Genomic DNA, 9,130 nt, shown 5'->3' on the forward strand with positions numbered 1-9,130 from the left:
CAATCAAGGTCTCTTTTTGCTTTTGATTATAATAGAAAAATCAGATCTATTGCATTGATCATATATATATACTTATATATATAAAAATAATAAACGGGTATAGTAGTTGTCCTCCTCAAGCCGGCATTTGTGATTGCAAGAAATCAAACACTCCCATAGGAAAGTACTCCTCTTCAAATCCCCACATGTCCGTCATCATGGGATCGAGTGATCCCTCGGATAGACCAACTTGTGATTTTGCGGAGAGATCTGCTGTACTTGAAGGTGGGAAGGTATTGTTATTGTGGTTGTGGTTGTTGTGGTTATTGTGGTTGGCATCGTTATGAATGTTGTTGTTGGAAGTGTTGGTGTTATTGCTACCACGCTCAGATGACAACGGCGCAACACCGAGCATGGCAGGAGGACGATTGAGGATTGTTGCGCGTCCACCGAGGGTTTGTGGGTTTGTGAGGGATACTGTGCTGAAAAGCGATGGTGTGTCGTGGAGCCAGCTCGGCTGTTGTGGTCGTATTGGTTGTCTGTTCTGTTGCGCATTTCTCTGTTCCCATTCTCGGAATCCTTCCAGCATTTTTCCGAGACCTCGAGCAATGTGATGGCTTACATGGCGTTCACCCGCCTTCTCACTTGCGGATAGCATAATTTTGGCAATCTTCTCAATAACTTCGAGAACATAGGGGATGTCGATATCAAGACCGGCAGCTGCAAGAGAATTACGCTGACTGCCTGGACCGATGACACAATTAGGATGCACTTTGACAACGATCTTGAGTAAGAATACTGCCGCAAAAGTAATCATGCTGTGTAAGAACAACTGAGTTCCCACTAGACTTTCTTGGACTTCAGGGACATCCAAGACGACAGTGAGAGTTGCGATGGCTGATCTAATGGCAACCTCAGCATGTTTCTTACGGGCTGCCGAAAGCGGTCGAGTTGAAGTCCCGCAATGATAGGTTCTCAGAGCTGTAGAGTTCAGGGTAAGACGAGAGAAGTTGTAGTTGAGATTCACGGCTTTCCAAGGATAGTCTCCAACGTAAGGATTTCCAGCTGTACGCGATCAGTATATAAGGTAAATACTATTGAAAAGAGCAGTGTACTCACTTATTCGTGGTCTCCAGAGTCTTCTCCAATTCTCAAGATCTTTATCAAATTCCTCAATTCGCGGAAGTTCATGCTCCAAGACTTCAACATCAACATCGGGCCCGAATGCATGGTAGATGCGAGTCAGGATGATGAACAAGGCAACCTGGCTATGAACGCGAATATCACGCTGACTGATCGATGGATGGTTCATAAAAACTTCGTGGTTGGTAATGCAAGTATCTTCGTGAATAATAGGCGGTCTGCCGTACGCAATAGAGAAGTGGTGTTCCAGGATCTATATTATGTAAGCAAGACGTCCATTTCGAGTCAAGTTATAACAATACATACGTAAAGAATATACCACAGCTGAGTCTGCTCACGATGTTCTGGTGAGCCTTGTATAGCTTTCCTGTAACACTGATGAAGATTCCGTTCAGTAGCAATGCGAACCGCATACCCGGAGAGTTTCCAGCTGACATCGGATAGCCAGAAGGCACCTATACATAGAGCCCGCAAGTCGTCAAGGCTATGGTGCCGGTTCAGCATTGAATCCGAGGCCAGTCTTGCAAATTCTGCATAGCAAGTATCGAAGACTCGCTCCTTTTTAGGTATATGCAGAGCAGTCACCGCCAAGACGGCTGAAGTAAGTAATGTAGAGGACTGTCGAACAGACAGCAAATTTGCATGATGCATTACCATGCCATCCCACAAGTAATGATTGAGGCGTCCATCAAAGTAGGCAAAGAGTTCCTCGGCCTCGGCAAGATCCACGACTCCTCGCGATATGAAGTCGGCAGCCACCATGCGGTCCGGTGCATACTGGCGCGTAGGCGAATTTCCTCGGGAGTGGCTAAGTTGTGTGACTTCGAAAAGACTGCCCATTGGAGCTGTGACTAGGGATGCTTGCCCCGGGTCCTCTCTTTCAGGGGAATAATGCGACTGTTCTCTATGTGTGCGGTATCCGGAACTTGGGCGACGTGAATGATTTATTCCATTGCTCTGTGATGGAGCTGTATGCTCTTCCGTGCGAGGCGTGGCTTCGATCGATGCAGTTGATAATTTACGGCCGCGCTCATTAAATCGAGTCTGTGGCGGTGAGGGACCACCTGCTTGATAGTATGATAGTTCTGGTAGCTGGGCCTTTCTCAATAAATCGGACATGGCTAATTCGATCATTGTCTTCCATCTAGAGCAGAATTGGTTAGGATCTCTTTTTATTTTATTTAACGCAGTATAACAGCAACTCACTCTGCTTCATCATCTAGTAATGTCTGAAGACTCTTGTTCACCACACATTGTAAACCCATCCGCTGGCACCTCTGGCAAATTTGGTCTCCGACCTTCATATCACAGCGCACCTTATGTCGCTTACATTCGGTACAGGCCCGAATCTTGCGTGAGATTTTGGGTATATGTCGAGAATTTTTTCGTGATTCATCATCTGCGATCTGGGACATATTTCCTCCTCCACCTCCCCCGGAGACAGTGGCCGCCGGAGAGGAGGAAGAGTACTCGCCATTGGTTTCAAACTGGATGCGACTCCGCTTCATCGTCGGGGATAAAGTAGTTCACCTGACAAAAGACATTGTGACGACGGTATTCAAGGCGACGAGGAATTGCCGCAGGACGTACGATGTGGTCTGGTGTGATTGTGGTGAATATGACAGCTGCTATAGAGTGCCCTAGGCTGCAGGTCGGCAGAGAGGCCGGGGGATCAGAGTAGTGAGCGGGGAATTTGCTGAGGGTCGGGGATAGGCCGGTCTCTCCCCAAATTAATGCCAAGCCAAAACAATAAATTAATTGAGTTGAATTGACACGTGATGCTTGCCCATCCTCAGGCAGTACGGGTAGGGCATTAAGGCAGCAAGGCAGTAAGGCATCAAGGATACAAACACGCTAGTCCCAATATGGGTTAATAGTCTACACGCGCCCGTTGACCTCTCATCAGCGCGTCTGTCCGCGTCTCCCTCGGATCTTTTTGTGCCATCTTCAATTTTCTAACCCGTAACATCTCTGTCCTTTTTCTCAGGGTAACTTCTGTTCCTGTTTATCATTCGACCAGCGCATGAAACTCTAGATTATCTAGATCCCCCACGATGGGTATTAAACGTTAGTATTCATCCTGCAATGGCTACAATATCACCAGAGCTAACAACTCAACCAGATCTCTACCAGGTCATTTCTGAAAATGCCCCCGATGCCGTCAAAACAGGCGAAATCAAGAACCATTTCGGTCGCAAGGTTGCGATTGTACGTATAAATATTGCAGAATACAGAATGTGAATCGCAATTAACAGTAGCTGACATGTCTTGCAGGATGCGTAAATATTCCCACCATTCTCCTCCGCCCTTGCGATTGTCGCACTCTCAACTTACTGATTTGTCTACAGATCCATGAGCATTTACAGCTTCTTGATTGCCGTCCGATCAGATGGTCAACAACTCATGAGCGAAGCGGGCGAGACCACCTCACATCTCATGGGCATGTTCTATCGTACACTACGAATTGTCGACAACGGTATCAAACCACTCTATGTTTTCGACGGTGCCCCTCCAAAGATGAAAGGCGGCGAACTCGCGAAGCGATCGGCGCGAAAGAGGGAAGCTCACGAAGCTCATGAGGAGGCTAAAGAGACTGGTACGGCAGAAGACATGGAGAAGTTCTCGCGAAGAACCGTTCGCGTCACACGAGAGCATAATGAAGAGTGCAAGAAGCTCTTGAAGTTGATGGGCGTTCCATACATTGATGCTCCGACAGAAGCTGAAGCACAATGTGCGGTTTTGGCACGTGCAGGCAAAGTTTATGCTGCTGCATCGGAGGATATGGATACTCTATGCTTCGAAGCGCCGATCTTGCTGCGTCATTTGACATTTAGTGAACAGCGAAAGGAGCCCATCCTGGAAATCCATCTAGACAAGGCTCTTGAAGGTCTTGGCATGGACATGGCACAGGTGAGCAACTTCAGCAGTTGAAATAGCCGGGTTTAGCTAACACGTATTCAACTAGTTTATCGACCTGTGTATTCTTCTGGGCTGCGATTATCTAGAACCCATCCCCAAGGTCGGTCCGAATACTGCATTGAAGCTCATTCGTGAGCATGGGTCTCTCGAAAAGGTCGTGGAAGCCATTGAAAACGACCCCAAGAAGAAATACGTTATCCCCGACGACTGGCCGTACCAGGAGGCACGAGAACTCTTCTTCAACCCCGACGTGAGAAAGGCCGATGATCCACAATGCGATTTCAAATGGGAGAGTCCCGATGTGGAAGGGTTGGTCAAGTTCCTAGTCACCGATAAAGGCTTCAGTGAAGACCGAGTTCGCAATGGCGCCGCCCGATTGGCAAAGAATCTCAAGACCGCGCAACAGTCTCGACTTGAGGGATTTTTCAAACCGGTCGCCAAGACTGACGCAGAAAAGGCAAGCATGAAACGCAAGCATGACGAGAAAATTGAGGAGCAAAAGAAGCGGAAAAAGGAAGATGCCAAGGCTAAGAAGGAAGCCAAAGCGCGTCCGCGTCGCGCTGTATGAGGGACAGATTTGGGAATTTCTACACGTTTGACTCTTGAGTTTTTCTTCTTTTATTTAGGAGAGCAGGCTCTCAGAAGCCCTTGACAAAACCGCAGAGTATGCATACAGCAAGGCGTTAACCGGCGTTCGGGTGGCGGGATATTTTGCGTGGTCTATCAAGACGTACGCCAACCCCGGATTTTTACTCCCCCTGTCAAAAGATTCTGTATTCAGTGATAAGCACTTTTCTTGTCATTTAATATCTGAACAAACTTGGTCAAAACATCCATGCCAAAAAGCAGCATATCAAACTCCCAAATGCGACGAGGATCACAGAAAATGGTGGTCGCATCGCTAACGAGCTCGGCTGCATTCGAAGCGTGATCTTGACTGGAAATAGATGAAAATAAAATCAAATATTAATCAAATACAATTTAGCTGGTGTCAGCTATAATTCTATCCAATTTTTATAATGATAATCATTGCTGCAGCCCTAGGATGTTGAAAGGAAACTCGATGCAAGGGCTCGGGTTATCGTGCGCATATGCAGGACGTGCTGAATGAGCTTGATTTTTGCTGATTTTGCGTGCATCGCAATACATTTGACAAATAAATTTCCATCGATAGAAATATCTAGGCATTTCAAACCATAGGACAGTATCTAAAATAGAAAATATCATACGTGGCCAGAAAGATCAGTAAAAAAGACAATACAAGCACATTGAAGCTGTAGTCATATAGTTAAGAGTTCGAACATATAGATAGAGTTCGAAGATGAAGAAAGAAAAGGGAAGGGAACGTTCCTCCAGCGGACACTAACGAGGTGCTAAGGGTACAGTCAGCGCAGACTAACCGGACAAGGAAAACATTGCTAAAAGTGGAAAGTGTCAATGCCAAGCATTCCCTGCATGTGACCCTGGAGGAATCACCTGCGATCTGGAACCCTACTTTTTGCCTGGGAGCCAGATAGCCACGTCAACGAGTTCTGCTGTTGTCCTCTCTAGTCAACTCAACGGTTGGAGGTTGGAAGTGGCTCTTTTGGGGGAGAGTAATGGCTATCATGCATTTGATGTAATAACTTTTTCATTCTAATCTGAGAAAAAAAAAACCATGTAACAAAGAAGTAACAAGGCAAAATGGTTGTGGCCCAGTGCTTGGATTCTGGTCTGGCAGGGTACCTCGTGACCCTGTGAGCGATACGGTCAAGTACTGCTGACCTAGGCCTACATCTTCGTTGGAATCGAGCAGTGGTACAATTTGTATTCGTTGGTAGAGCCATCCATCCATCTATCTAAATTCCGTTCATCTCTTACTCGTGTTCTAGCCCTCGTCAAGAGATGATAAGCGATCGAAGCTGTCTGAATCCGGGCGATGCGACAAGCAACAAACAGCAACAACAACCGTCCGTGTTATATGACTTACAGGGGAACATGACTCGTTGCGCTGTTTGCTAGTTATCTAAGTGTCCACAAATTCTAATTCTTCTATTTTTCGACAAGATCCATTTACTATGTAGGAAATAAACCCAAAATGTCAAAGTATGATGTAGTAAAGCGTACATGCCATGACCACGACGCGTCCAAGGTCAGGTATTTTGGTTGGACCGGTCTTCAAACACATCTGGAACCAGAAAAGACAGTCAAGCCAACGCACAGCAAGAATACTCTGTAAATCAAGTGTCCACTTTTCTCGGCTTTCAGGAGGAAAAGCCAATAAGAGAAATGTGCAAGGCAGAAGAAGCGTTGCATGAAAAACTAAAGTGAAAAAAAAAAAAAAAGAGAGAGCGTAGATTGCCGCTTGCGTGGTCCGGGATTGGGGGGGCCACACAGGCGAGGGAAAAAGCCTAAGGTTGATCTTGTGTCAACACGGGCTACCTTATAAATCGCCTTGCCCCGCGGCTTCCTCTCCTCGCCCTTCCCTCTTTCGCATTTTGCTCCTTTTTACTCCCAACTTTGCACCTTTACGAATACCTCATCTTCAGAAAAAACATTTTATCGACTTTCGATTAATTATCAATCCATCCCATCATTCACAATGCCTCCTAAGAAAGTTGCCACCGCTGCTGCCTCCAAGAAGGCCGCTCCCAGCCATGCTTCCTATCGCGGTATGTTTTTCTTCGTATATTTCCTGATCTTTTCTCGCCACCACGTCGCGTCAAATTGATTGTGGTGTCGTTTGAGTCGCGTATCAATGCTGATTATTTCTATATAGATATGATCAAGGATGCTATTGTGAGCGTAAGTAGATCACTGTCGCGTTTTGGTTCGGTTGTCGAGTTGTTTTGGTGCTTCGGGTGTCTGGTTCACATTGCGACCGTGAGGTTTCATGGCGCGACTACAGCCATCACCATTACCCGGCATTACAAGCAATTGGAATCGTTTATTATTTTATTTATGGTCTACGTGACTGACATTGTTTAATTGAATTTAGTTGAAAGATCGCAATGGTAGCAGGTACGTTGTTTTCCGGACCCTTCCGGTCCTCCTACCCTCATCGCGTCCTTCCGGGCGCGTCAAGGCATGATGATCTGTCGGCTGTATCTACGGCGCGTCGATCATTAATCCTTGACTTTCTACCTTTCCGTATTATTCAGTATACTAACGTGTCAATAGCCGTCAATCCATCAAGAAATATGTCCAGAGCAACAACAAGATCACCGTCGTGTCGCCAGCTGCTTTCGACGCTCAGTTCAACAAGGCCATCAAGGCTGGTGTTGAGAAGGGAGAGTTCAGCCAACCCAAGGGTTAGTCATGTTGCTTGCGATGTGTTGTCAACATTGTTGTCGCCTCACCTCGCCATCATCGTCATTATTACTAACATATCTCAGGACCCTCTGGCCCCGTGAAGCTCGCCAAGAAGGAGGCTGCTGCCAAACCCGTTGCTAAGGTATGCTCTTATCCTCCCTCTGGGTGCCACGATCATGCCACTAATCTAGTCAATAGAAGCCTGCCGCCGCCAAACCTGCTGCTCCCAAGAAGGCCGCCGTTAAGAAGGCAACTGCTGCTAAGCCCGCAAAGAAGGCTACCACCACCAAGAAGGCTCCAGCTAAGCCCAAGGCAAACACTGCCAAGCCTCGCAAGACCCCCACAGCTGCTCCTGCTATTGTCGACGCACCAAAGGTTGAGACTAAGACCAAGTCCGGCCGCGTGACGAAAACCACAGCCAAGCCTGCGGTAAAGAAGGCCGCTCCCAAGAAGGCCACACCCAAGAAGGCCTAAGCATAAATCTAATCAGAACACAAAATATGTTCTCGTCTGAATTGTTATGATTATGCTTTTCGATTTCTTATGTGACGGCTTTATTTTCTCTCCGGTTTTGACGCGTCGCGACACGTGTTTTTTGGGACGTTTTTATCTCAAGATGAGATATCAAGAGGACGAAAGAGGTTACCCCTCCGTTTATCAACCTTTTTTTTTTCACTATCTTATTTTATTACCTCGCTTGTCTGTGTTTTTCTTGTTTCGGTAACTGGGCTGGCGTCTGATAAGCTTGGTGGGTGTTCTTATTCATGTTTGTTTTTTTGTTGCGATTGTTTATGGGGGTATTACCAATTAGTTCTGTATTGGATTATATTGTATTGTCTTATCTTGACTGATTGAGATATGGGAATTGACAGTCTTGAGTTTCTTCTCGATTCTTTCCACGCTTTTTTCTAGATTTCTTTTGTAGGTTTGTGCGATATGAATGCTGGTATACAATACGATCTTCGCTATGATAGGAGTGGCGCTACTACCTACCATGGCTCTATTTCTTAATTATTTCTCAAACTATGGTTTTTCGGTTCTTGCACACATGTTTGTAAGTAGTTGTTGGCGTAGACTGGTCAACAGGTGGCGCACGCGTAGTGATCCATGGATGTGTCGAGTTCCGTGTTGTCGCATCAATCGCAAACTCTGCGCGCAGCGACTTGGTCTGACTGGGAACCTACCTAATTCAGATTTTCCATTCTGGGACGGTCTGGTGTTTGTTATTGTATGTTCTTTTGGGTAACGTATCTAATCATTATTTTGTATGTTGAGGGGTTGTGTTGATGTTTAAAGACGGGAGATGTCTTGAATGTTGAATATATATATAGAGAGAGAGAGAGAGATGTCGACATCCATACAGCCATGAGATATCGCACCACATAGTTAATGAATTGCTAATTTCGAAACCCAACCAACTTTAGTAGACATGGAAATTGGGCTTTTACATACTGATATCGTAACTTCACCATTTCCCCAGAGACCACGCTGATTCTACGAGCTACTTAACCCAGCACAAAGTTGTTGTTGACATACTAGGAGTATGTACCGTGTATATACACCATAAGCCCACCAATAGGGTTGCGTCACTTATGGGATACGAAGGTGGGTCCATATGAACACAATAGGAATAGTGCCTTATCTTATCTGCATATTATTGGCCGGCGCCAAGAGGCGAGGTCGTTTCATCATCAGCAACTGGTGGACATAAATAGCTACATAAATGCATAGTACGATACAAATACACAGAAATACATGCGCATTACCCATACCGGAATATACAATATACACGATATAT

At 46.0% G+C, this 9,130-nt stretch overlaps 3 protein-coding genes across 3 annotated transcripts; 2 read left to right on the top strand and 1 right to left on the bottom strand.

Moving 5' to 3' along the window:
• Window positions 1-115: 115 nt before the first annotated feature.
• On the bottom strand, window positions 116-2,630 carry EYB26_009021 (uncharacterized protein; the record flags this gene model as incomplete). Its single annotated transcript, XM_054268272.1, has 4 exons — window positions 116-1,044; window positions 1,099-1,375; window positions 1,429-2,266; window positions 2,329-2,630. 4 exons carry the CDS (start codon window positions 2,628-2,630, stop codon window positions 116-118), a joined length of 2,346 nt encoding a protein of 781 aa, XP_054124247.1.
• A 546-nt stretch (window positions 2,631-3,176) lies between these two features.
• On the top strand, window positions 3,177-4,609 carry EYB26_009022 (uncharacterized protein; the record flags this gene model as incomplete). The annotated part of the gene is made up of 5 exons (XM_054268273.1): window positions 3,177-3,189; window positions 3,245-3,330; window positions 3,397-3,401; window positions 3,471-4,032; window positions 4,088-4,609. 5 exons carry the CDS (start codon window positions 3,177-3,179, stop codon window positions 4,607-4,609), a joined length of 1,188 nt encoding a protein of 395 aa, XP_054124248.1.
• Window positions 4,610-6,622: 2,013 nt separating this feature from the next.
• On the top strand, window positions 6,623-7,806 carry EYB26_009023 (uncharacterized protein; the record flags this gene model as incomplete). The annotated part of the gene is made up of 6 exons (XM_054268274.1): window positions 6,623-6,692; window positions 6,800-6,825; window positions 7,019-7,041; window positions 7,201-7,331; window positions 7,416-7,474; window positions 7,531-7,806. 6 exons carry the CDS (start codon window positions 6,623-6,625, stop codon window positions 7,804-7,806), a joined length of 585 nt encoding a protein of 194 aa, XP_054124249.1.
• Window positions 7,807-9,130: the final 1,324 nt, after the last annotated feature.

The sequence above is a fragment of the Talaromyces marneffei genome, chromosome 7, assembly GCF_009556855.1.
Source record: "Talaromyces marneffei chromosome 7, complete sequence".
Lineage (NCBI taxonomy): Eukaryota > Fungi > Ascomycota > Eurotiomycetes > Eurotiales > Trichocomaceae > Talaromyces > Talaromyces marneffei.